The sequence below is a fragment of the Neofelis nebulosa genome, chromosome 6 (assembly GCF_028018385.1).
Source record: "Neofelis nebulosa isolate mNeoNeb1 chromosome 6, mNeoNeb1.pri, whole genome shotgun sequence".
Classification (NCBI taxonomy): Eukaryota; Metazoa; Chordata; class Mammalia; order Carnivora; family Felidae; genus Neofelis; species Neofelis nebulosa.
The window spans coordinates 45,062,730-45,089,530 of record NC_080787.1 but is presented as its reverse complement, the minus strand read 5'-3'; the positions used below and the strand labels follow the sequence as shown (position 1 = coordinate 45,089,530).

General features: G+C 45.3%; 2 protein-coding genes across 7 annotated transcripts in view; one reads left to right on the top strand and one right to left on the bottom strand.

The window, feature by feature from the left end:
* The first annotated feature begins 299 nt into the window (after positions 1-299).
* GTPBP2 (GTP binding protein 2) lies at positions 300-26,244 on the top strand. Of its 3 annotated transcripts, XR_009263000.1 has the most exons (13): positions 301-524; positions 2,283-2,309; positions 2,596-2,780; positions 3,134-3,242; positions 3,439-3,636; positions 3,935-4,109; positions 4,269-4,488; positions 4,912-5,047; positions 5,408-5,466; positions 6,070-6,241; positions 6,669-6,833; positions 25,234-25,906; positions 26,125-26,244. XR_009263000.1 is itself a non-coding variant. In XM_058734084.1 (12 exons), the coding sequence occupies exons 1-12, from the start codon at positions 339-341 to the stop codon at positions 7,243-7,245; spliced, it is 1,809 nt and encodes a 602-aa protein (XP_058590067.1). In that variant the 5' UTR covers positions 301-338; the 3' UTR covers positions 7,246-8,479. The 3 variants fall into 3 exon arrangements, 2 of the variants coding, with proteins under 2 accessions (XP_058590068.1, XP_058590067.1); XM_058734084.1 differs by lacking the exons at positions 25,234-25,906; positions 26,125-26,244 and adding an exon at positions 7,069-8,479; XM_058734085.1 differs by lacking the exons at positions 3,439-3,636; positions 25,234-25,906; positions 26,125-26,244 and adding an exon at positions 7,069-8,479 and having other exon boundaries at positions 300-524.
* The window catches only part of POLH (DNA polymerase eta), a 41,140-nt gene continuing 25,358 nt past the window's right edge, over positions 11,020-26,801 (bottom strand). For 2 of the 4 annotated variants that reach the window (XM_058734081.1, XM_058734083.1), the window contains 8 exons: positions 23,359-23,528; positions 21,527-21,630; positions 19,764-19,883; positions 18,885-19,008; positions 18,038-18,103; positions 14,521-14,690; positions 12,041-12,809; positions 11,020-11,971 (listed from right to left, as the gene is read on the bottom strand). In XM_058734081.1, coding sequence (XP_058590064.1) covers positions 11,846-11,971; positions 12,041-12,809; positions 14,521-14,690; positions 18,038-18,103; positions 18,885-19,008; positions 19,764-19,883; positions 21,527-21,630; positions 23,359-23,528 — 1,649 coding nt within the window. In that variant the 3' untranslated portion in view covers positions 11,020-11,845. Of the gene's footprint in view, positions 12,810-14,520; positions 14,691-18,037; positions 18,104-18,884; positions 19,009-19,763; positions 19,884-21,526; positions 21,631-23,358; positions 23,529-26,801 lie in introns of all 4 variants that reach the window. The other 2 variants (XM_058734082.1, XM_058734080.1) reach the window with 1 other exon arrangement.

The following is a 26,801-nucleotide window of genomic DNA, read 5'->3' as shown; positions in this document are numbered from 1 at the left end:
GCGCAAAGGCTCGCTCCTTGCCTACGCCCCAAAGCCGCCTCACGGCCCCTTGAGCCGCAATGCCTCCTGGGAGCTGTAGGGCAGCAGGCAGCTCATTTAATGGAGATCCCAGACTTGAGGACTCTATCTCCCGTGGTGCCCGCGGCTGTTTCTGACGCGACCCGGGGCCAGAGAAGGGTGGGGGCGTGGCCTGCGCAGGGCCCCACCCCGCTCTCCTCTGGCTGGCCGGACGCGGCGGTGGCAGTAGGGGCGGCGGCGGCAGCAGCGGCGGCGGCGGCGGCGGTGGTGGCGGGGGGGGGAGGGGCCGGGGCCGGGCGGGGGGCTGGCGGCAGCGGCGGATGGACTCGCGGGTATCGGAGCTGTTCGGCGGCTGCTGCCGGCCCGGAGGAGGCCCGGCCGTGGGCGGAACCCTTAAGGCTAGGGGGGCCGGCGGCAGCAGCGGCTGCGGGGGCCCGAAGGGGAAAAAGAAGAACGGAAGGAACAGAGGAGGCAAAGCCAACAACCCTCCGTACCTGCCCCCCGAGGTGAGCTCCATAAGAAGTGGCGGGTGAGAGGAAACCACTCTTTCCGGTCCCGGTACTCCAGGGAGGCGGGACAGAGGGAATTGATACCCCCTTCCGGTGTCAGAACACGGAGGGGAGAGGAGAACCCTTCCTTCCGGTCCTAAGACCCCAGGGAGTACCTTCCCTCTGGTCAGACAGACCCCAGCGAGGAAGAGTGGGGAGGGAGGATCCCTCCCATTCTGGTCCAGTAACCTCAGGAAGAGTAGTGGGGAAAGATGATCCCACTTTCTTCCCCTTGGAAAGAGCAGAGTAGAATACCCGCGCTTCATCCTTGTGACGGGAGGGAGATTCAATCCTGGGATGAGGAGAGAGTTTTCTAAACTTGTTCCACAGGGGAGTACTGGGGAAAAGAGCAATATGTTCCGTCTGTATCGTTGAGTACACAGTATAAAAACACAACAGTCAGGCTTAGGTCTTCCCGCCCTTTGTCCTATGAGGAAATAGGAACAGCTTCCACATTCTTGCTCCATCTATCCCTAAGGCAGAGAGTAACTGCTATTTCGTCCCTTTTAGGAAAGGAGGACTGAGGGGAAGAGCTGAGCCAGTGGTTATCAAACTTTAGCATGTATCAGAATCCCCTGGATTGCTGCCTCACCCCTGGAGTTTCTGATTCAGTAGGTCAGAGGTGGGCCTGATACTCTGCATTTCTTACAAGTTCCCAGGCAGTGCTAATGCTACCTGGTCCTGGGACCACACTTTGAGAACTATTGGCCTAGACCGTCATCCTTCTACCTCTATTCTGCAGCCACCCATCCTAATTTTTCATTTTTAGCAAGATGATAAAAAGGAAGGTCTTTGCTAATGGGAAAAGATCTCCCTTATATTCCATGAAGTAGAGATTATGGGTGAAGACCTGTGAGAGCCTGGGAGTCAGAAGGCGTTGGAGAGATGGAATGATGACAGGAAGGAAAAAAGAAAAAGAAATGGCCAGGGAGGAGCAGTGCCAAAATGCAGGACAGGCAGAACAAGCAAATCTCTTACCCCGTTGCTCCCTAGAGGGGAAGGCTCAGGCAACAGGTTGCTTCTCTGGTGGGTCACCTGATAGAGGGAAGAGGTAGAGGAAATTATGTGGGTGGATTCGGATTTCATCATCAGGCATGTGAGTCTGGTTGGTGGAGTCTGTCCCCTTTATTGCATTTTCTGAGTTTCTTCTCTTCATCTCAGCCCCAGCTTTGGAGCCCTGCCCCTCATTTTATCTGGGCTCCTCTCTCATCAGGCTTATAGTGACCAGAACTGAGCTCACCCTTTGGCCCTGATCCAGAACCTCTTGCAGCCTCTTACTCTTGAGGACATCAGCGGGGAGGGGTGGGCAGGAAGGAAATGGTGTCTTCCAGACCAGTAGCAAAGAAGGGCCTCAGCAGCTTGAACACGGAGGAGATCTAGACTTCTGGGGACAAAAGTTTGAGGCCCCAGGGGAAAGGAGGGGGTGAACTTGTGTCTAGGAAGAATGTACTACCAGTGATCAAAGAAAGGAGGGACTAAGGGTTCGGTTTCTGGCTTAGATGGGTGACTCACAGTATTCCTAGAGGCCTTTCCTTCAGAGAGGTCCACTGGGGCTGAGTAGAGGGTTTGTCTGCCAATGACCTTCCTGAGAGGCTCCAGAGGTGCCACTGAGCTTCCTGCTCTCTCAAGTTAGCTGCCTGGGCCCCAGCAAGAATCAAAGGGAAGCAGAAGTTGGGTCAGGACAACATGTGGTAACTGTTCTCTGTTTCTTTTCAGGCTGAAGATGGAAACATCGAATATAAAGTGAGTCTTAGGCTCGGGTGTTTGGGGGGGGGGGGGGCGTGATTTTTCTGAGATCCTTTCAGTTTCATTATCTATAGCAGTTTAGGAATATGATTCAGGGTAAGGGCTCTGCACCTCATTCTGATGGAGGGGGACTGACTGTTAGAGGAGGCCAGGGATGGGGGGCGGGGGGTGGTTAAGGAGGAAGGGAAGGTCTTGGCCCTTGGAGCAGGACAGGTGGGAAGCATGTGGGTTTAGGAGGAGTATCTCTGACCTTATTTTCTTACGATACCTCACCTGTCCTAAGCTGAAGCTGGTGAATCCATCCCAGTACCGCTTTGAGCACCTGGTGACACAGATGAAGTGGCGGCTCCAGGAGGGCCGCGGTGAGGCTGTCTACCAGATTGGGGTAGAGGACAATGGGCTGCTGGTGGGGCTGGCCGAGGAGGAGATGCGGGCATCCCTCAAGACCCTACACCGGATGGCAGAGAAGTATGCTCCCCATTCTCCCTCGGTTCTCCTCACCTGCCTCTGGAGAAGACCTGTGAATACCCAGTTATCTTGGGCCCGAGGGGCCAAGGAGGGACTTTCCCTCTGCGGCCTACTCTTGACAAAAGGCTAAAGTAGGGAAGGCTAGTGTTCCGGGCTCTTCCGTGTTGGACCTAGGCTTTTTTGCTCCTTGATTTAAGATTTGTTTCTTTCAAAGGATGTAGGATAGATTGAAGGGTGATAAGAAGTGAAGTAGGGTGTTTGGGAGGTGTGGGAAGGCCATTTGGTCCAGAGGGCGGAAGGTGGGGGGCAGGAGAATAAAGTTGAGGTGTGGCAGTATGGCTTTGTGATGACAGGGTCGGGGCAGACATCACTGTTCTCCGGGAGCGAGAAGTGGATTATGACAGCGACATGCCCCGGAAGATTACCGAGGTGCTGGTACGAAAGGTCCCTGACAACCAGCAGGTGAGCACACACCCTTCCCTATCTCTCACGCCCACGCTCCCAGGAGGGCCTCTGGTGGCAGGTTGTTCACTGGCCCGGGAACCTGGGGGTGTCCAGGTCATTATTTGGTCCCCAGGGAGTGTCACTGCCCTTAACTCAACCATCCATGGAGCGATGTAAGGGATTGGAGCCCTTACCTCTGGCAATTCATCCACAGTTCCTAGACCTCCGTGTGGCCGTCCTGGGCAATGTGGACTCAGGGAAGTCGACTCTGCTTGGAGTCCTGACCCAGGGAGAGCTGGACAATGGGCGGGGCCGGGCTCGACTCAACCTTTTCCGCCACCTGCATGAGATTCAGTCTGGCCGAACCTCCAGCATCAGCTTCGAGATCCTGGGCTTTAACAGCAAGGGAGAGGTGCATGAAATCAGCGGGACCCAGTGGGGCCAGACTCTGAGGATGGGATGGTAGTGGTGAAGGACAGAGTCCGAGGGCAGAGTGTGGAGACTTGTCGGAGTAGTGTAGAAGACGACCCTGAGGGCACTGAACAAGCTCTGTCTCCTTAGAAAACAAATGGGGAATCAGCTGAATCAAATCAGATATGGGGCTCAGGGTTACGAGGCAGGGTCACCCAGTGACCGGTTTAGGTCCTGGCAACTCTTAAAGGGTTGGGGAGGCTGGCAGGGGGCACTGAGAGCCCTGGGCTCTGGGCCAGGTGGTGAATTACAGTGACTCACGGACGGCAGAAGAGATCTGTGAAAGCAGCTCCAAGATGATCACCTTCATCGACCTGGCAGGCCACCACAAGTACCTACACACCACCATCTTTGGCCTCACCTCATACTGCCCTGACTGCGCCCTGCTCCTCGTCAGTGCTAACACTGGGATTGGTACGAGGCATCGGGGCAGGGACGGGGCTGGAGGGGGTGCTGACTCTCCTACCCTGGGCCTCCTCAAATCTGGGAGCCAGACAAACTCTCCTGTTCCCTCTGCTCCCTCCCATGTTCTCACCCTTTTCTCCTACTGCCTGCCTTCCTTCTCTGAGGCAGCTGGCACCACAAGGGAACATCTGGGGCTAGCCCTGGCCCTGAAAGTGCCCTTCTTCATCGTGGTCAGCAAGGTGGACCTGTGTGCCAAGACCACAGTGGAGAGGACGGTACGACAGCTAGAGCGGGTCCTCAAGCAGCCTGGCTGCCACAAGGTCCCCATGCTGGTCACCTCCGAGGATGATGCGGTCACGGCTGCCCAACAGTTTGCCCAGTCACCCAAGTAAGCCTTTCTCACCCCGGAGCCCTGATCCACAGGGAAGGCTGCCGTGGGGCCCCAGAGTGTGGTGTCCCACCCCAGGTCCAGACCAGTTCTGGCTCAGTTCTGTGGTTTTTCTGGTTGGCATTGTGGGAGGGAGTCTGTGGTAGCCAGCCTGGAGCTTTGCTAGTGCCTGGAACCCAGGAGACAAAATGCTATGCCAGGCATTCGCTGTCTCCCTTGGTCCCTGAGATAAGCCTCATGAGCCACACTCCTTGGCTGGCTCACAAAGAGAGGACTCAGCTCCTGAAAAGGTGAGCAGATAGGAGAGAGGTACCCCTGCTCCCCACCCCTGCCCCAGAAGCTCACTTTTGCACGCATGGAGCTCTAGCCTCTGCTTCCTGTTAGAAGTTTCCTTATCTGTCCATTCGCTGCCTTCCTTTACAGTGTCACTCCTATCTTCACACTGTCCAGCGTGTCTGGAGAGAGTCTGGACCTGCTCAAAGTCTTTCTGAATATCTTGCCACCACTTACCAACAGCAAGGAGCAGGAGGAACTCATGCAGCAGCTGACAGAGTTTCAGGTAATTGGCCACCTGAATGGGCAGTGAGCTGAGGAAAGGGGGGGGAGGGGACTGTTTCTTTCTTTCTTTTTTTTTTTTTTTATGTTTCTTTTTTTATTTTTGAGAAAGCATGCGAGGAGGGGAGGGGCAGAGGGAGTGGGGGAGGACAGAGGATCTAAAGCAGGCTCTGTGCTGACAGCAGAGACCCTGATGTGGGGCTTGAACTCATGACCAGTGAAATCATGACCCAAGCGGAGGTCAGACGCTCAACTGACTGAGCCACCCAGGCGCCCCTGGGAGGGACTATTTCTGACTGAGCCCTGAGCCTGTTTTGAGATTTTGGGCTTGGCTGGCCGTTGATAGCATTTTCTTTGGCTTCAGGTAGATGAAATCTACACAGTACCAGAGGTGGGGACTGTTGTTGGAGGAACACTTTCCAGGTGAATTGCTTTGATTTGCTTGCTGCCTACCCCATTCAGCCCTTACATACCCATATGCTGGGTCATGGCCTTAAGGACCCTGGAGTTGAAGAGAGCCCTTCAAACTATGTGCTTGTTTCTGGATTGGGCTGTCACAATGAGAAGAGCTAGAAAAAGTTAGTCTGTTGGTTCACGAGGGAACAAGCAGTATTGCTGCTCACTGGGCATCTCCCGGCCCCTGAGGGAGAAATGTGGGTCTTGAGCCCCAGATGTATTCAAATGACTTCATTTGCATGTAGGGAAATAAAAGATCCCTTAAGACTCTTTTCAAAGCAGAGAGTGAAACCCAAGGGAATAATTTGCTCTTTCAGGGACCAGGTACTCAGTGTCAAAGCAGCAGGTATCTCTCTAGCCATCACTACTGGCCTTTCCAGGTATTAGCCTTCAGAGTCTGAACCTTGAACTGGGCCTCTCTGCTGCCTACATGCCAGAGTTTAGGGTCTTTCCCCCCGCACCTGAGGGAGTCAGCCTTAGAAGGGAAAGAATGTTCTGGGTGACCCTCACAGAGAAGCAGGTTGTGGGGGGCCTAGGCTGATGCTGTGCCACCTGCCCTCTGGGCTACAGTGGGATTTGCCGTGAGGGAGACCAGCTGGTAGTGGGCCCCACGGACGATGGCTGCTTCCTGGAGCTGAGAGTATGCAGCATCCAACGCAACCGCTCTGCCTGTCGTGTGCTGCGAGCTGGTCAGGCTGCTACGTTGGCCCTCGGGGACTTTGACCGTGCACTTCTTCGAAAGGTGAGGTGGGAGGATGGGTTGCAGAGGGAACACAGAGAAGTGCCTGGGACACTGGCTGCTTGAATGAGAAGCACCTAAGATGCTTCAGAGGAACTCAAAGGAAACACAGTCTCTAACCCAAGAAGCTGGTTCCACAGACTGTTTGAAAAAGGCTTAGAATATTCAGGATACTTAAATATGGATCGTTGTCGTGCAACCTGAATATCCAGGACCTTACAAATACTAAACATTAGCAGAAGGATTAGAGGACATGGGAGGGATAAGGAAGGGTTTTAAGTGGAGAGTTTTGAATATTGTCTGTTGAGGGCTTTGTGTTTGAAGTCCTAGAGGAAGAGGAAATTCAGGAGCTGGAAAGGGTGTGAGGGTGGTGGGGGAGGGAGAGACTAATGCAAGGTCTGCCCTTGGTCTGGGGGCTGTGCCTCCCCAGGGCATGGTGATGGTGAGCCCCGAGATGAATCCCACCATCTGCTCAGTGTTCGAGGCAGAGATAGTTCTACTGTTCCATGCCACCACGTTCCGGCGAGGCTTCCAGGTGACAGTACATGTGGGCAACGTACGTCAGACAGCAGTGGTGGAAAAGATCCATGCCAAGGTGAGAGGGACCCAGCCATGCTGTTTTTCCAGGGGAAAGTCATAATTCTTCTGCCTCCAGAAAGGAAGGAGGCCTAGCCCCAGACTCCTAGAGAATTCCCTGATCCCGTAAAGGGGACAAAGCCCCACTCTGGGTGGGTAGAAGCCTGATAGGCCCCTGAGGGTGGAGAGCCAAGGCCAGTAGAGAATGGGATGGGAGGTACTGCCCAGGACCCGTGACGGCATATCTGCTGCAGGACAAGCTGCGGACAGGGGAGAAGGCAGTGGTACGTTTCCGCTTCCTGAAACACCCAGAGTACCTGAAGGTGGGCGCCAAGCTGCTGTTCCGGGAGGGTGTCACCAAGGGCATCGGCCATGTCACTGATGTGCAAGCCATTGCAGCAGGAGAGGCCCAGGCCAACATGGGCTTCTGAACTCCTCCAGGCAGGCACAGCTCTACTGCCGTCCCCACAATATATAAGGTGACTTTTGGCCATGCTGCACCCCCTGTTGGCGGCTCTGTGTGTTAATAGGCTAGGGAGAGACCGGTGCTCTCTGCCCCTTGCTCCCTGCCACCTTTCTGGAGAGGTGCCAAGCTTGTTGTGGCCAGGGAGGGGCAGTCCTGAGGTTCTCAAGAAGACAGGAGAATTCAGGGCAGCGCTCAGCAGCTTTGTGTCCACCTGGTTGGCTCATCAACCCTGGGAACTCCACGGCCTGTCTACCGGAGGGAGCCGACCACCACCACCTTGGCCCCACTGTCTGGACTGGGCATGATCCGCCGGTGTGGTCCCTGCACTTCAGGAATTGTCACAACAACTGGGGGTGGTCCTCGAAAGCACTCCTTTTTGTATACCTCTTCACAAGGCCATGTAAGTTGCCCATCTCTACTTGACTGTGGACAAAAGACAGCTGCTCCCGGATCTGAAGCTGGCCCAGAGTCTGAAGAAATGGCACAGGGGCAGTGCTCCCACCTTGTGCTGAGACATGAGGTCTTGGCCCAGAGTCTGAAGAAATGGCACAGGGGCAGTGCTCCCACCTTGTGCTGCGACATGAGGTCTTGGCCCAGAGTCTGAAGAAATGGCACAGGGGCAGTGTTCCCACCTTGTGCTGAGACATGAGGTCTGTTCCTCAGCTTTGTCTCCCTTCCCTTCACTCAAGGGCCATTCTCCATTTTTCTGCTCATAGGCCCCACAGGTGCTATTTGTTGTGCTGGCCCAGGAGTGGGGCTGCCGAGCTGAGGCTTGGCATACCGAAGGTCAGCTGCATGTCAATCAGTCTCGTCCCTTCCTCTGCAGTGATTTGTTGGTTTTAATGCTGGATCAAACAGTGTTTTAGTTTCCCAGAGTAGTGACTGGGGACCTGACCCACAGCTCCCCATCCTGCCATCCTTTACCCCCTCCACCCTTCCTGCTCCCATGTTAAATCCTCCCTCTGTTGCAGGGAGCCTGGGGGAAAGGGAAAGATGTTGCCATATTTCCTACACTTTAGGGCATGGACTCCTTCCTTTCCCTTTGTTAATGTCCTGGGTTCCCCGGACTCAGGGATTTGTTGGTTCAGGTTTCTCTGCATATACATATATATATATAAATATAAATATAAATATATACATACATATATATATTTAAATACACACATATATATTGTACAGAATAAAAATGTTTTATTGAATACACTGTGCTTATGCTTAAGATACGGGCTCAGCTTCCAGAGCTAGGTTCCTCTTCAGGATTAGAGACAAGTGAAACCCTAGCACCACTGAGCCCTGGATGGAGAAAAGAGCCCATCTGGTATCATTTACCATTCTCCCTTTCCTGTCCCTCCCATGCGATCAGCGTTCCAGTACTGTGACCTGGGTGTTCTGGCTTATTTGCATTGCTCTTGAGCAAGCAGAATAGAAAGTGAAACCACTGCCTTTTCAGCTGAGACAGGTAACCAGCCCGCACTTGAGGAGTTGGCCACTTGGTATGGTCACAGTGATGAGGAGCCCACTTCTGTGCCATGTCAGAGATGTGGAGGTTAGTGTGTGAGCTACTTAATGAAGAGTGGAATTTAAGAGTCACGTTAATCTGGCCCTCAAGCTCTCCCTAGCAATGCAGAAAAGCTCAAAGTGAGGTTTACATAGCCTAAATTGGCTTCTTGGAACCACCTGGCCACACCTTAGTCGTTTCTTTGTGTTTCTGTGTTCAGAGTACCTGACGGTCATGTTTTATGGGACTGCGTTTTGAGCAGTGATCCTTGCAGAAGAAATTTAATGATAAATGTGGCCCAATGTCCAGCGAGGCATTCTGTCTCCAGGGTATTAAAGTAAAAGCTTCCTTAACTATTCAAGCTCTGCTGCTTTTAAAAATACCACTGGCTTGACTGGCTACTATAAGTAGCCTGTGGTTGAAGAACTTCCTCCTGTGTTGGGGACTAAGAGCGGTTTGTTTCCGTCTGTACAGTTGCTGATAAACGGCTATGAGAAAAGCTTGTGTTCAGCAAAAAGGCACTATAGCTTTCAACCAACACTGACCTTTGCATGTTCGTCTGCTCGTACCTCCATGGGCTTATTGCCACTATGCTGGGGCAGCGTTGGCATTTCCAAGAAAATAGGTGTGCTGCTTGTTGTTACTGGTTACTCACTACTCCCGCCCATCTTGGCCTCTTACAAGTCCAGTGAAACTAAAGTTTCTACTCACAATTTCTCTTTCCAATCAAGCAAAGTGTTAAAAATTTGTTTCACTTGATCTGTACAGTACCCAAAGGAGAGTATTGCTTCTTTAGGCTTTAAAAAACAAAACAAAACAAAACAAACTTTTCACTGGATTAAGAAAGGAAATTTTAGAAAATGATCTCAGTATTTAATGAGATATCTTCAGGAACCACTGAGCTATACCTTGCTACATCAATGGAATGTTTAGGAGGATAAAAAGATGTGTAAGGCAGCCCCTCACCCCCATCAGCTGTATGTACATTTTTACTGTTCCAGTTCTGGTAATCATCTAAAATTGTTTACTTCATATGTTTCATCCAATGAATATCAAGTACCTGTTATGTGCAAGAATTCTTGCCTTCAGGAAACTATAAATCTAGCAGGGAAAGGGCCATGGTACACATCATTCAACTACCTCAAAAGAGGAAGATAGTTTTGAAAAGAGTCCTGCTAGACTCAGGGTTTTCAAATGCTCCCCACTTTCTTCAAACTAAATACAGACCCCTAATTTATAAACAAGCTTTAAAAGCAGTTGGGTTTTGTGTACATACGAGAGATGGGATGTGTACACCATTCTTCCTACCCACTGCCCCCAACACACCACCTAATTCAGCTCATCTTCGGTTGGGTTCTCTGTGTAACTCAAGGTTTCCTATATCAAAAAAGCTGACTTCCCACATACAAGAACAGAGATTCAGAATACAGTACCGTAAGGGCACCTGGGTGGCTCAGTTGGCTGAGCGTCTGACTCTTGATTTCGACTCAGGTCATGATACCAGGGTCGTGGGATTGAGTCCTGCGACAGGCTCCGTGCGGAGCATAAAGCCTGCTTAAGATATTCTCTCTCCCTCTATCCCCCCACGTCTACCCTGCTCGCGCACTCTCTAAAACCAAGAAACAGAAAGGAAAATGGAACTATCAGCACGGACAAGTGCAGAAAGCTACGATAAACCCTAAGCTAAATATTCAAGCATCAAAAGGAAAAAGATGAACATGCCAGTGACCCTGAAAGCCAAGCACTACCTCACATTTGCACTTTCGGGTTTAAGGAGATGTCATGGCCCTCTACAAACCTGGCTTGCCATTGGCATCTTCTAGATCAGTAGTCCTCAAACACCTTGGAGAATCTTTAATACACAGATTCTGGGTCAGTACGGGCGAAGGTGAGGCTGAGACAATTTCTTAGAAGTTCCCTGACAATGCTGATGCTCCTGCTCCTCAAAATCACACTCAGACCAGCAAGATTTTTTTTTTTTTTTTTTTTTTAAGATTTCAGTTTTAAGGGGCGCCTGGGTGGCGCAGTCGGTTAGGCGTCCGACTTCAGCCAGGTCACGATCTCGCGGTCCGTGAGTTCGAGCCCCGCGTCAGGCTCTGGGCTGATGGCTCGGAGCCTGGAGCCTGTTTCCGATTCTGTGTCTCCCTCTCTCTCTGCCCCTCCCCCGTTCATGCTCTGTCTCTCTCTGTCCCAAAAATAAATAAAAAACGTTGAAAAAAAAAAATTTAAAGAAAAAAAAAAAAGATTTCAGTTTTAAGTAATCTCTACACCCAACATGGGCTCAAACTCACAACCCTGACATCAGGAGTCACCAGCTGAGCCACCTAGGTGCCCTAAGTAGCAAGATCCCAGAGAGGATCTAGTTCTGATCACGACTTACCCGATCTAAACAGAGTTCCTGAACTAGTCCCGAACACTCTCATTCTACATTAGACCAAACACAAGAGATAGAAGGGCCAGTGGCTAAAATTGTGGTCATAATAGGGTTTCCTTGTATGAAATTCAGTATTTATTGAGTAGCTTCTGTGTATAGAGCCCTGCCCTAAACTAGTTACCACTTTAGGGTTTCAGGTCTTTGCCTCACGTTCTCAAACCTCACATTTGGTCAAAGCGTTATCTAAACTGTCCCTGTCACAGAGCTTGAGGAAAAATCTTTTTAAAACGTTTTTTCTCCATTACTTTTCTGTTCCAATCTTTAAGCTACAGACTTTAAGTATCTTGTCTTTGATTTCCAATCATCAGTAAGGTATATCAGTTTTACAGATGAAAAAGAAAGTGCCTCTCGTGGGCTTCAAGGCCCACACATTTTTACCGACACTGTGTCCCTAAACCTTAATGATTAAAAACTCCAAGCAGTTGTATCTCTGCAAGATAAGTCAGTTTTTACATCTCTGTCAGCAATGGAATTAGAATCCATGCCCGTGAAGAGATGGGGGTCTTAACTCAGCATCTAACTGGATTATTTTTCTTGTATAAAAGTTACAGGTTTCCTTGAGAAGTAAAAACATTTCCATCTCCTAGTTTACAGGTAAAATATTAAAACCCTGCAGCAAGCCTGAGGGCAGCACTAGTGTGTTAACGGCTTGAAAAATGATTCCAATGTCTGCATGCCCTCGGGCCTAGGGCGTTTATTACTGGAGGCTGAAGGGCTCTTGGGATTTCTTTTGCCCTGAGGAGAACTGGCAGGAACAACCTGTGAGTTTGAGGAGTGGGACTGCATAAAGGATTTCTGTAACTCCAATGCAAAATGATAGTCCGCAACCTGTGAGTCTGAGGAGTGGGACTGCGTAAAGGATTTCTGTAACTCCAATGCAAAATGATAGTCCGTATGTTCTGGCATTTCCCATACAGGCACCAGAGAGCCACACTTCTCACAGGGCACTTGGTCCTCAGCTGCCACAGGACTTGGGGTAGTAGTTGACTTCTGAGCCACCTCCGGAGCAGACTTGGAAATTACAGAAGCAAGACTGCTTGGGCTATTCTGGGCCAAATCCATCCCTGCAGGAGTTGTTTTAGAGGATCCCACCTTCAATACTGCTTGACAGACGGGGGTGCAATCTGGATATTCTGTTGGAAAAGAGTTTGTTAACTTTTTAGGGCTGGACTGTGGATTTTGTGGAGGGAAGACAACTGAAGGATTACTAAGCTGTTTCTGCTTTAGAAGTAGACTCTTCTGCTTAAAGAAGGGCTCGGTTCCTGTAGCATGACTGGTTTGGAAAGGTAACGAGGGCTTGGATGGTGAATTGCTCGTGGGGGCCTGGGTAGTGTCAGTAAGAGATGACACTGAAGCTTCTTTGACTTTCTGCTTTTCTGCAGCTTTTTGGAAGAATGATTCCAGAGAAGTGGCTGCTTTCTTAGTGGCTGTCCCTGCCAGGCCACATTCCTGGGTCTTAGCTTCTGAACTGGTAGCTGGCACCTTTGGCAGAGAACTTGGGTCACTGCTCAAGAAGGTGGTGATGTCTGTGCAAGATGAAGGGGCAGAGGCAGAGAATTTGGTAGCACAGAGGAAAAGCATTGTGAGGGGAGGAGACCTGTATAGAAAGTAAAGGAACAAGATTAGCACCAGGTCACAGATTCAGTTTGTAAATGACTGGGATTACGGTTCTAGGATTTATGGTTGTTAAATATTAGGGTATCAGATTAATACTGATTCAGTAGACCTGGGATAGGCACTCTTCACAAGTTCCTGGGTGATGCGGATATTGCTGGCCTACGACCACATCTTGAGAACTGCTGATTTGGTGAACATCCAACCAGGTCAGACATAGAAACTGGATCCCCTGACTGCTAGGTATTCATAAGGTATGTCATAACATATGTAAAAACAGCTATAATCCTGGGTTGAGGCAAGAAATTTTACTCAGGGCAACAAAAAAGCTTTAGAGTATTCAGACTGGAAAGTCTCTTGAAAAAATCCTCTTAGCCATTCCATTCTGTTTTTAAAGAGGACACCATCTAACCCTAATTTTGACAGACTTTCAACTCAAATTTCTAGAGCATGAAATCCCACAACTGGGATTACCTATCTTAGTCTCAGAAACATTTCAAGAAATTCCTGTCACAAAGTTACTCATTTTGTTTACTCAAGTACATTTTCACATGAGTTGAATTTCAGAAGATAAAATGTGCTTTTATAAACAGATTAATCCCTCGACGAGGTAAGGAGTAAGTGCTGTTTTAAAATTATTATAACAGTATATCACTATCCTCTGGTTTCATGCTCTGGACAGTCTTACAATCAGATCATTTTGATGCTTCCCTGTCAATAGGTTTCACACTCCTGGTAAGTGTTAGAGTCTGTTAATTTATAAGGTTTCATATGAGCATAGTATCATAATTTATCATTTGGTTCAGTGAAACTGTTCAATATTTGAAAATAAACATATATATAAGGAAGTATAAGTTAAATAAATTATTCCAAGTAAAGAACAAAGGACTCCAGCTTTAGAGACCCCATCGTATTGTAGGTCTGCACAAACAACAGTAGTATCCACATGTTTAGATAAGCAATAACTTAGGTGTTCAATGAAACCTTTTTTTCTTTTCTTTCCTTTATTATTTTTTACAGTCTCTAGTATAGATCTATAAGTAAACAACCAATTTATGTTTCCCACAAAATTATATTTCCGTTGTGAATTAGGAATACTTTTCTCAATGTAATAGGCTATGTTATATAAATAGAGGATCCCAATACTGAAAATCATTAATATCTGAACAATAAATGAACATGTTCCAATCATATATTTGGTTATTTTTCATGACCAAATGAAGTGAAATGTAATACAACATTTGGTTTTATACCAGTGGAGCTTGTAACTGAGTTGGGATGTTAGATTGAGATTATCAATGAACATAGGTCGCTTGCATTGTCAAGGAAGATGTTTTTAAGATAGAACAATTAAGTGCTGAAATTCCCAAGTTCAAGATCCTTGAAACTTGAGTTTCTATACTCCCACGTGCCATTGCTTGTTCCTCCTGACTGCAGCAAAGGCGGGGATAGTACTGGATTATTCTCCCTCTGGAACCCACCCCTGAACTGAAATGCACCAAAGGCAGGCAAAGAAGCTGTAGGCAAGCTGCCTTTTTTCTGGTGTGCTGTTTTCTTCCATTCCTCTCTGTGATAGGTCCCACTAGCCAGGGTCACCAAGAACCTACCCCAGCTGGAAAGCTATATACCCACTAATTTTAGAGAAAGACAGGGTACAAGTGTCTTCTGAGAAGACAAGCTGGAATTAAACTCACCAGCAAGTTTCAATGCCTGAAGTGTTACAGTTCCTGATGACAGCAAATGCGTCACGGCTCATCTTGTGAGCATCGTAGTGGGTAAGGGCACAGCAGCGGCGTAGGCTGCTGAGACGTCTGTCTCCTTGTACACGAATGCTCACAGCCAACTGTGTGGCCACCCTGTCATTCTGTGGGTATAAAAGGATTGAGACCAGAAAGTTACTGTGAGCATCTGGGTTCTATATATTGAATTGTTTAGAGGAAATTAAAAGAACCAGGGTGACAAAATGGTTTGGAAATAGTCATGTTTAATTTTTAATATTTTATGCTTGTTTCTTAGTGCAAGAAGTAATTGGAGCAGACAGAATTGAAGGATGAAATATTAGAATATCTAGGATATTTTGACAGGTGATGGGAACAGGACAGAATAAATGAAAATGGGAACTCTTTCCCTGAATGTTTTTTTGTGCTGTCCATGCAGGAAGATTATAACAAATACTTATTCTATTTTGTGACTGAGGGAAGGATTCATTTAAGTAATTGTCTGAGAGGAAGATCCAAGCTAGGATGTCAAGATTGAGTAGTAGGTCTATTATTTAATCTGCTGGTGATGCTCTTATACTTAAGCACAGAAGTTTCCATTAGCACCTCCTCCTTATACCCTGTCTATAGAAGATACAGTGTAGTGAGCTTGCCTCTAGAAAGCAAGATCATTGACCCAATTTTCAGTGAAGTCTAGACATCCAAATGAACACTATTGATGCAAGGCAAACTAAGAAATAAAGGTCAAGGGGCAGAAATATAAGAAGGTGAAAAGTCTACATAGGGATCCTCCAGAATCAGGAGATGGTGGTGAGAAGAAATACCCCTAAGGCAAACAAGCCAACAGCAGCAAATATTTTGTTGGGTAAAAATATATTTTGTATTTTTGTACGTTTTGTAAATACAGTTCATAAGAATTTATCTTCAGAGAATAGAACTAGGCAATTGACTAAAACCATGTATCAGCTACACCAAAGAGACATAGGAGAGAACAAAATAAAGTTCAGGCCCTCATGGGTCTTGTCTTGTAATAGGAACTGCAGAAAATAAACAAGTAGGCATGTAATAGAAATAAGAAATTTCTATTTTCTTTTTTTTTTTTTTTAAGTTTACTTATTTTGAGAGAGAGACAGAGTGAGTACAAGCGGGAGAGGGGCAGAGACAGAGGGGGAGAGAGCGAGAATCCCAAGCAGCCTCTGCACCGTCAGCACAGAGCCCACCATGGGGCTTGAACTCACGAACTGTTGAGATCGTGACCTGAGCCGAAACCAAGAGTTGGATGCTGAGCCACCCAACGACTGAGCCACCCAACGCCCCTGTATTTCTATGAGAAAAAGCAGAGTAAGGAAGAGAGTGATGAAAGCTGCTGATGTGATAGGGTAGTTGGGAAGGCCTCTTGAAGAAGGTGACCTTTGAGACTTGAATAAAGCAAGAGAGGAAATTTTAAGAATATATGAGGAAAGATTCTCCAGGCTGAAGGAATGGCAAGAACAAAACTGCTAACGTGGGAGTTTGGTGTGTTAAATAAAAGGGAAGGCTGCCAGTGGGGTAGAGGCTACAGCAGAGAAGGAAGGGGGACAGGACAGGAGGTAAGGCCAGAGAAGTAGCCAGGGACCAAATCATTTTGGTCATGACAAAATAAAAATACAAAATTAAGTCTACATATGACTTAAGTATGAAGGGAAACCACTAGAATACTTTAAACAGTGAAGTGACAAGGATCTTCTATGTCCAGAATTACTTTTGACATAAAATCCTTTAAACTTAAAGACAAAGAGATTTTCAGGGGTCCCCACTGTGTTGCATGAAGGCTTATAAAGAGAAATGAGAACGGAGCGACACCTAGTGGGCAAAGGCAAATTTGCACAACTGGGATTGCCCACCCAAGAACAAACATTCACCACCACAAGGGGCAAACGGGTAGTTTGGGATGATTTCTGACAGTATACAGTTGACCTGTAGGACCCCTAGATGCTGAAACATGAGAGAACACATCGAACAATACCATCAGGAAAGTGAAAAAACCCACAGAATGGGAGAAAATATTTGCAAAATAAATATCTGACAAGGGACTTACATAGAGTATAATATATATAGAGAGAGAATATATATATAATATATACATAGAGAATTTTTAAAACTCAATAATGAAGAGACAACCACTTCGAAAATGGGCAAAGGATCTTGATAAATTTCTCCAAAGAAGATAAGAAAATGGCCAATAAGCACCTGAAAACCACAGTGAGATACCACTTCACACCCACTAGTATGGCTAAAATAAAAAGACAGTAACAAAGATAGTAAAATTAATTTTACACTGCTAGGAGTGTAAGTCTGATAGCTCCTCAAAATGCTAAACATAGTTACCATGTGAAACAGCAATTCTAATCCTAGGCATTTACCCAAGAGAAATGAAACATGTCTACCCAAAAATCTATACATGCATGTTCATAGCAACATTGTTCATAACAGCCAAGAAGTAGGAACAACTCAAATATTCACTCACTGATGAATGGATAAACAAAATATATCCATATAATAGAATATTGTTCATTCATAAACATTCATGTTACAGTATGAGTGAACCTTGAAAATATGTTAACCAAAAGATTTCAAGCAAGTCAAAAGGCCACATCCTGCATTCTTCCATTTATATAAAATGTCCCAAAGAAGTGTATGAAGATAAAGCACAACAGCAGTTTCCTAGGGCTAAGTAACTGCTAATGGGTATAGATCTCTTTTCTGGGTGATGACATGTTCTCAAATTGATTGTGGAATAGCTGAACAATTCTGGAATATCCTAAAACCACTGAGCTGTGTACTGTAAATGGGTGAATTTTATGGTATGTAAAATATCAATAAAGCTATTTTATTTAAAGGAGGGGATAAAGAAACTAATCAGATGTCAAGTCTTTGACTTCATGCGCTGTCTCTAAAACTGCCAGCACTACTTTGTCACATGGACTGCAAGTTCCAATAATTTACAGTCTAATCCCTGAGTGTCTTATTTAATGGCTTAGTACTCTGATGAAGATCCACTGTATATTCAGGATTGTAGGAGGGGTTAAATAAGGAATATACAAAAGAGTAGAGGCAAATGGCAACGAGGGAGATGGGATACTCAGATCCTATGCTGAATTTTATGAAAGAAAAAAGATTTTTTTTAATTTTTTTTTTTATTTTTGAGAGAGAGAGACAGAGCAGGAGCAGGGCAGAGAGAGAGAGAGAGGGAGACACAGAATCTGAAGCAGGCTCCAGGCTCTGAGCTGTCAGCACAGAGCCTGATTCAGGGCTCAAACTCACAAACTGTGAGATCATGACCTGAGCTGAAGGCGGACGCTCACCCAACTGAGCCACACAGGAGCCCCAAAAGATTTCTTAAAACTTCCTAGTCTGGTATCTTTTTGTATCTTTGTTTCTACTCCTTAAGATACACAACAACTGGTATTTTAATCCCCAAACTCACCCCAAGAATAAAGAAAGAAAGTCTTACATCATTTCGGTCCTTGGTTAGTCTCTCCTCTAGTTCCTGGGCTAATTGCAAAAGCCACCACTGTACCTAAAAAAGTGTTGAGACTTTAATCTTTCATTTAAAAATTCTAGGTTTATTATAGTACAAGATGGAGGATTTGTTCAATTCTCCCACAAATGTAAGTGTGCAATAATGTCTCCCCTATAACCAAGAGATCACCAGATCATAGAAATCTTCAGTACTCTGACCTGCCTTAGCTCAAGATTCTCATTTTCTTTTCCTGCTGGAATGCCGTCAGGTGAACTTCAGGCATGTTCCAGCTCTGAGAAAAAAAACAACACACAAGCTTGAGGCATAATATCCCAGGCCTTCCAAGTTATCATCTACCAAAAAAATGAGTAATTCCATTTCAAATTTCAGTCAGTTTCATCTTATTTCTTTTTGGATAGAAAAAATAAATCATGGAAAAAATAATAAGTTTAGTCCATTTTCAACACAAAAAAAGAACTTCATACTTTACAACAGAATGGCCCCGTCTAACTTACTAAACGTTCTGCAGTTATCCAAACCTACCCACTAACCCCCTCAAAAGAGGCAATGTTCTCTCAAGAATGCTTGCCTAGGGGCGCCTGGGTGGCGCAGTCGGTTAAGCGTCCGACTTCAGCCAGGTCACGATCTCGCGGTCCGTGAGTTCGAGCCCCGCGTCAGGCTCTGGGCCGATGGCTCGGAGCCTGGAGCCTGTTTCCGATTCTGTGTCTCCCTCTCTCTCTGCCCCTCCCCCGTTCATGCTCTGTCTCTCTCTGTCCCAAAAATAAATAAAAAATGTTGAAAAAAAAAAAAATTAAAAAAAAAAAGAATGCTTGCCTACCTGTTCCCGAGTAGCCAGAGCTGTCTTTCCTGGGAAGTTCTTGCTGCAGCCAACGGTTTTAGGTATTTTTCTGGGTCTAACTGGATCATGTTCAATCCCACGACACATGGCATATAGCCAAGATCTAATAAAAGCAGGAAAAAAAAGTTTAAGGTGAAAGCAAATGATAATTCTTGCTAAAATAAAATACCTACATTGCACTACCTTTTTGTCTCCTTCATAGAAATGGAAAAATTTGTCCAGAATTAAGTATACTTCACCTCTGACAGAATCCCTGCCCTTCCCAATGAATGCTAGTGGAATATATTGCCAAGGAGAGGGATACTGGTTGTGCTTTTTAAAGCACATCATTTGTAGTTTTGGAAAAGTGCTGAGCAAGCCACTGATTCATATCCCCAAGTTTTTTGGTATAACTCTAAATACAAAGATTTTAAGGGAGGGGTGCCTGGGTGGCTCAGGTGGTTAAGCGTCTGACTTCCGCTTAGGCCGTGATCTTCCAGTTCATGAGTTTGAGCCCCACATTGGGCTCGCGGCTGTCAGTGCAGAGCCTGCCTTGGATCCTCTGTCTCCTTCTCTCTCTGCCCCTCCTCCCACACCTCAAGATAAACATTAAAAAAAAAGGTTTTAAAGGAATTACCAGCATTTCAGCACACGGAAATGCTCTAAATATCCAAGCCTATCAACCTACTTAGGTAAATGAAAAACTACTCTAGAATGACAGGCCACAGTGACCTAACATTTCAAAGCAAAAGAACCAAAGAAATTATCTCAAGGAACAAATGTTAAAGATAGGTCTAAATTTTACTGGATGCTCTTGTCTGTGTTTGACTTTAGCATCTCCATACAGGTCATGATTGAAAAACATTAGGAATCACTTACCCATTCTTCTCCCCAAAATGACTCTGGAGCTGGGATTCAGTGAACTGGGTCAGTTCACCCATGTATTCCACCCCCAGGATTTCAATGACAGAGGCCCCTAGCTTTCCTCCAAGATTACGGCTAACAAGACAAAGAATTTATAGGTCACATCATAAATATCTGGTTATCAGCAGACATAAGAAATTTTGCTTCTGTAAGTAGCTCTCCACAGGGTTCAGGGACAATGAGAGCAGGTACTGCTCCTGTAAACTATTAATTTCCTAGTATAAGACTAGATGATTCAAATACTCTGGGAGTTAGGACCTGGGAAGATTAACAATAGCATAAACAAAAGGTTAAAGTCATTGATTAGTTATCAAAGTCAACTGTGTAAAAATTTTTCAATTTTACAGGATCTACTGTCCCATTTAGGGATTAAAATTCCATGGGGCGCCTGGGTGGCGCAGTCAGTTAAGTGTCCGACTTCAGCCAGGTCACGATCTCGCGGTCCGTGAGTTCGAGCCCCGCGTCAGGCTCTGGGCTGATGGCTCGGAGCCTGGAGCCTGTTTCCGGTTCTGTGTCTCCCTCTCTCTCTGCCCCTCCCCCGTTCATGCTCTGTCTCTCTCTGTCCCAAAAAAAAAAAAAAAAAAAAAAGTTGAAAAAAAAATTCCAACCCCAAGACAAATCTTTTTCATGACTAAAACCTTTTATATTTAAGAATATAATAAAAATTCTTAAGCTTTGCCTGTAAAGCTTCCTATAATATGTCTTCAACCTACCTTTTCAGTCCTATCTCTATCACTCATCTTCTCCAACATGGTCCAGTTAACCTGGTTTATGTCCCAGCTCACCACAAATACCTTATACTTTCCCCCCTTTCTGTTCAAAACATTATCAAAATCAGAATTGCTCTTCAGTTATCATCTGGCAAAATCTCATGCAGTTTTCATAAATTTTTCTCAGATTTCTCTTCTCTGAACTCTGATAACTACCTGTATAACTCATTTAGCAAATATTCATGTACAGTCTTAATAGCACCTTCACTGTTCCTTTGAACTGTCTTGTCCCTTCATCTTGTCCCTTCAACAATAGTGTAAGCCCTTATCAAGGACACACAATTGGTATGCACAGCCTAGTTATTCGTTTATTTGGATTTTTCTCTCATACCTACTTTGGGAGCAGTTTGGTAGCCCTGAACACCTCGGGATGATATTAGAAGAAAAAAAAGGGGCGCCTGGGTGGCGCAGTCGGTTAAGCCTCCGACTTCAGCCAGGTCACGATCTCGCGGTCCGTGAGTTCGAGCCCCGCGTCAGGCTCTGGGCTGATGGCTCGGAGCCTGGAGCCTGTTTCCGATTCTGTGTCTCCCTCTCTCTCTGCCCCTCCCCCGTTCATGCTCTGTCTCTCTCTGTCCCAAAAATAAATAAAAAACGTTGGAAAAAAAAAAAATTTAAAAAAAAAAAAAAAAAGAAAAAAAAGAAGTAAAATTCCTATTGGTTTTGTTATTTAGTAACAGACTTGAACAAAAAGGCTAGAAGGAAATTAAAGACACAGCTAAAAATCAGTTCATTTTTTAAAATTCAGGATTAAGTAACTTCCATAGATAATCCAGAATTGAAGCCTCATTAGGAAAAAAGTCTGTGTTTTTCAAAATTTCCTGTGTTCTCTCTCTTCTACCTTCCTGGTTACCTACATTTTCTTGCTCCAATCTCTCATAAGGGACAGGAGAAACCAGAGTGCTTTCACAAGTATATGAGTGACACTGAAGGTACTCCCTGAATACTTACATTTTGTAGATAGGCATTTGACTGAAGAGCTGTGGGACTGACCCATGTGAGACCAGGGTCTGGCGGTTGGGCTTGTTAAGTCCACAGGCCAGTTTTGCCAGGACCTGGAGCATGGAAAGCATAAAAACTTCGTAACTGTCAACCTCACCCACACAGAGAGCTGGTGAATATTAACATACACATAAAAACACAGGCACAGCTTAAGGGCTGTTACTAATGGTTTCCACATTAAAAACAAAAACAAAACCAGAAACTCAAGACATCTCTAAACCTTGGTGTCCCACAACATCCTCAGTGGAAACTATGACCCACTATCATCATCCTCATTGTTCTTTCCACATCTATTCTCGGTTTCCCTTTGGTCGGTTTTTTTTTTCCATTCCCATCAATTCCTTAAGGTTCTCCCACTTCAAGAGGGGAAAAAGCCCAGAGAAGCTGCAGAGGACACTTACATAAGGTGCATTTCTAGGCATGTGCATATGAAAATGCTGAAACAAACCTGTTTTACCCTACCACATTGATCTACATTTCTTTTAAAAAAAAGTTTTTTTTTAATGTTTATTTACTTTTGAGAGAGAGACAGACAGAGAGAGACAGAGACAGAGCACAAGTGGGCGAGGGGCAGAGGGAGAGGGAGACAGAGAATCCGAAGCAGGCTCCAGGCTCCAAGCTGTAGCACAGAGCCAGATGCAGGGCTCAGACCCACAAACCATGAGATCATGACCTGAGCCGAAGTCGGACGCTTAACCAACTGAGCCACCCATGTGCCCCTGATTTACATTTCTTGATTAATGGTTAATCCATTTTGAGTCCTAGATTTAACACAGATTACCATAATTCAAGTATCTGTGATAGAGATCTCAAAATCATCCTCCAATAGCAAACATCTTCTACTAGAAACAAGGCTTCAAAATGGGGGGGGGGGGGGGGGGAAGAAAAACAAAACAAAAAAACCCAAACCTTAAGTCCTTGAGAACTCTTTTGAAAGAATAAGGTGCTTCAGTGGTATCAGTTCACAAATTATAATTGGTAGGAAAAGTATAAAATCATCCTTTAAATTCACTGGAGAGATTCTCTAGAACTTCTACTAGGCAACATTTAGTCTTGTTCAAATTACTACAATGGGACTTTTGTTTCCCCTCCCTTCACTCAACCAGAAGAAACCTCTAAAACTCTGTGGGATAGTTTGGCAACTTTCCTCTTCTTGGAGGAAGGGGGGAAAGGTAGTAACCAGGGATAATCAGCCACTGCCCAATTATTGAGCCTTGTCAGAAGGGGACAAAGATTCCAGACCCTCACAGCACTTTAAAAAGAAAACCAGTTATTCTGCCCCTATATTATTGACAATTGTCTATTCTCTAAATCAAAATAGGGGTCCAAACTAGTAAAATTTTACTATTCCATCTCTCTTATTGCTCTCATTAGAAAGGAGGAAATAGGCAAAAGCAGAAAATACTCAGGCAATTCCACAAAGGAAATGAGATAATTCAGGGATATTCAGCAAGTGAAAAGAAATAGTTCACATATAAAATTCAAAGACTAACCTCCTCCTTTCCACAGACAGTTCAGTCATTAAGGAAATCTTTTGGATACAACTGTATAAGCATTTTCTGCAAACTTTTCAGCCTGCTTCTTAGGAAAGCGCATGTTTAATGACATTTCCCTTGTTAAGGAATTGCTAACGCATTTATTTGGTCCTCAAAATGAATTTTAAATAGAAGCCCATTTCAAAGTGTACATGTAATGATTTAAATGTCCCAGTCATATCCATCCTTGCTGTATTTAACTGCAGATATGTATGTTTCGCCTTGAAACCTATAATTAGCCTTCACCTTATTGTGTGAAATTCCAGCTGAACACTGAAAGCCCGTCTCCCTCTCTATGGCTGCTCTCATTTCCTCCACAATCACTGCTCCAACAGTGAGCTGCAGGTCCGGAGAGGTGGTGTTACCAGTCTGAAGAGAATCAAGCCATTGAAATAAGCCTTGTTTTCGCATCTCCTCTGAAAAATTGAAAGGTTGTATTTAGACATTTTTTTTTAGAGTCAGGATTTTATTTGTGTTATCTAATAGAAAAATGCTTCAATTTCAGGGTACTTTAAGAATGTACATTTTCACACACACACACACAAAATGGCAGTCATTTACAAGATTTCTCAGTACTTAAGAGATCAATTTCTCCTTCCTATCGATTCCAGCATCCTTAGCTTCAGCATAGGCTGAACCTTATAGTTCTAATATGCAACACATATTGTATATTCATATTGTCTTTCATGATCATTGATTTAAAAGTACATCTGTGGGGCGCCTGGGTGGCGCAGTCGGTTAAGCGTCCGACTTCAGCCAGGTCACGGTCTCGCGGTCTGTGAGTTCGAGCCCCGCGTCAGGCTCTGGGCTGATGGCTCGGAGCCTGGAGCCTGTTTCCAATTCTGTGTCTCCCTCTCTCTCTGCCCCTCCCCCGTTCATGCTCTGTCTCTGTCTGTCCCAAAAATAAAAAAAAAAAAAAAAAAGTACATCTGTTTTCTCTCTCTGGTTTTCTGGAATTTTCTTCCTCCAACTTTCCCTTGCACACCCCCAAGAATCCTGTTATTTAATTAGAAAATATTCAGAATTAACTCACACTTTAAAATAAATGTATTTATATATTTTTGGGGACTGGTTCTCCTGATGAGTAGCTAAAATCCAATCAGAAACACTAGTTTTATTCTTCTGATAAGCTATTGAAATTAGATATAGCTTTGGACTCAGGGCCTTGAAAATATCTTACTATCCAATTTTGAACTAGTCAGTTTTGAGAAAAGCCTAAAAAATGATTATATATAGCAAGGGAGGTAGGTATATAGAAAATGCAGACATGCTAGTTTATTTATTTACTTATTTAAAAAATTGTTTTAAATGTTTATCATTTTTTGAGAGACAGAGCATGAGTGGGGGAGGGGCAGAGAGAGAGGGAGACACAGAATCTGAAGCAGGCTCCAGGCTTCGTGCTGTCAGCACAGAGCCCCACATGGGGCTCAAACCCACAAATCGTGAGATCATGACCTTAACCAAAGTTGGATACTTAACCAAGTCACCCAGGCACTCCTAAATATTTCATTATTTTAAAAAGTTTATTTTGAGAGTAAGTGGGGGAGGGGCAGAGAGAGAGAGAGAGAGAGAGAAGAGAGAGAGAGAGAGAGAGAGAGAGAGAGAGAGAGAGAGAGAGAGAGAGAGAATCCAAGCAGGCTCCGTGCTGTCAGCACAGAGCCTGACACAGGGCTCCATCCCACAAACGATGAGATCATGACCTAAGCCAAAACCAAGAGTTGGACCCTTAACCAAAAGAGCCACCCGGGTGCCCTAGGAATGCTGGTTTAAAGAGACAGTAATGAGGGGTGCCTGGGTGGCTCAGTCATTTAAGCATTCGACTTCGACTCACATCATGGTCTCATGGTTCATGAGTTGAGGCCCCACACTGGGCTCTGTGCTGTTAGCACTTCGGATCCTCTGTCTCTCTCTCTCTTTTCCCCTCCCCCATTTGCACTCTTTCTCTCTTAAAAATAAATAAAATATTATAAAAAGTAGAGTGTAATGAGGTATGAACAAGGCAAGAAAATACACTAACTATGGGGAGGTATAGTGAAGGTTCATGTATATAGAGGAGGAAGATGAGCACATAGAAGGAAGTATTTTCCAACTCTTGATAACTGCTGCTTCTCTCCTTTGCAGGCTTGTCTTCTTCCTCTAACACCCTGGTAGATACTGAGCAACATTCTCCTCCTCCTCTCTGTATATATGCTTTTTTCTTTTGATGAACTGCTACAGGCTTATGTTTCAATTTGCTTATGCTGAGTACATGCAAATCCTAATCTCTATCCCCAAACTCCTAAACTCTAATTCTTATCTCCACCCCCCTACAGAATAACTCTTCTTGAACTTTTCATTATAGTTTCAAACTATAGTTCACTAAATTTTCTAAAAATAACTAAAATCAACCTTTATTATATCTTCCTTCTCAAAGATTCCCTTTCCCAAACAACTCCCTTTTTTAAATAACTATATTTTTAATTTTGTTAATGTTTATTTATTTTGGAGAGAGACAGAGAGTGAGTAGGGGAGGGACAGAGAGAGAGGAAGACACAGGATCCGAAGCAGGCTCCAGGCTCTGAGCTGCCAGCACAGAGCCTGACGTGGGGCTCAAACTCACGAACCTCAAGATCATGACCCAAGCTGAAGTTAGATGCTTAACCGACTGAGCCACCCAGGTGCCCCAACAACTCCCTATTTCTATTAAAGGTTTGAAGGTTAAATAATATTGGCTTCCTTTTGCTTTCTTTCCCCATTTAGTCAACAAAACCCACTTTAAAACATTTCGCATATCCACCCACCCTATTTTATTCAGGTTTTCTTTTTTTTTTAATTTATTTTTGAAGGAGAGAGAGAGACAGAGCATGAGCCAGGGAGGAGCAGAGAGAGAGGGAGACATAGAATTTGAAGCAGGCTCCAGGCTCTGAGCTGCCAGCACAGAGCCTGATGTGGGGCTCGAACTCACAAACCGTGAGATCATGACCTGAGCCGAAGTCAGACGCTCAACCGACTGAGCCACCCAGGCGCCCCCAGGTTTTCTTCATTCTTGCCCAGACCACCTTAACTCCTAAACCACCCTCTCCCTAAATGCATTTTACACAATGCCCATGAATGAAATGTTCTCAAATACCAATGTTATCCATCTTATCCCCTGTTGAAAACTGTTAGCTCTCTCATACCTACAGAATAAAGTACCAACTCTAAAAACTGGCATTGAAGACCATCTGGCCTTTTCAATTCATCTTCCACTAATCCCAAATTTATTATATCCTTACAGTTTCCTGGATATCCAATGTTTATTCTATTTCCCTGTCCTCACTTCTTAACTCTGTTCTCCCCTTTGCTTAAATAAATCTTATCTATACTTGAGGGCTTATTCAAGTCTCATGTATCATGTGGTCTTCTCCAGCTATTCTAGCTAACTTTGGGATGCCCCACTAATGTCCTTTAGAACTTTTAAAAAATGCTTATTTTTTTTTTTTTGAGACGGGGGAGGGGCAGAGAGGGGGGAGACAGAGAATCCGAAGTGGGCTCTGCGCTGTCGGCGCAAAGCCCGATGGGGGCTTGAACCCATGAACCATGAGATCATGGCCTGGATCAAAGTCAGATGCTCAAGCAATTGTACCACCCAGGCACCCCTAAAGTGTTTTAGCTCTTATCTGTAACACATATAGCATAATTGTTAAAAGAATATTTTGCAGTCAGGCAGT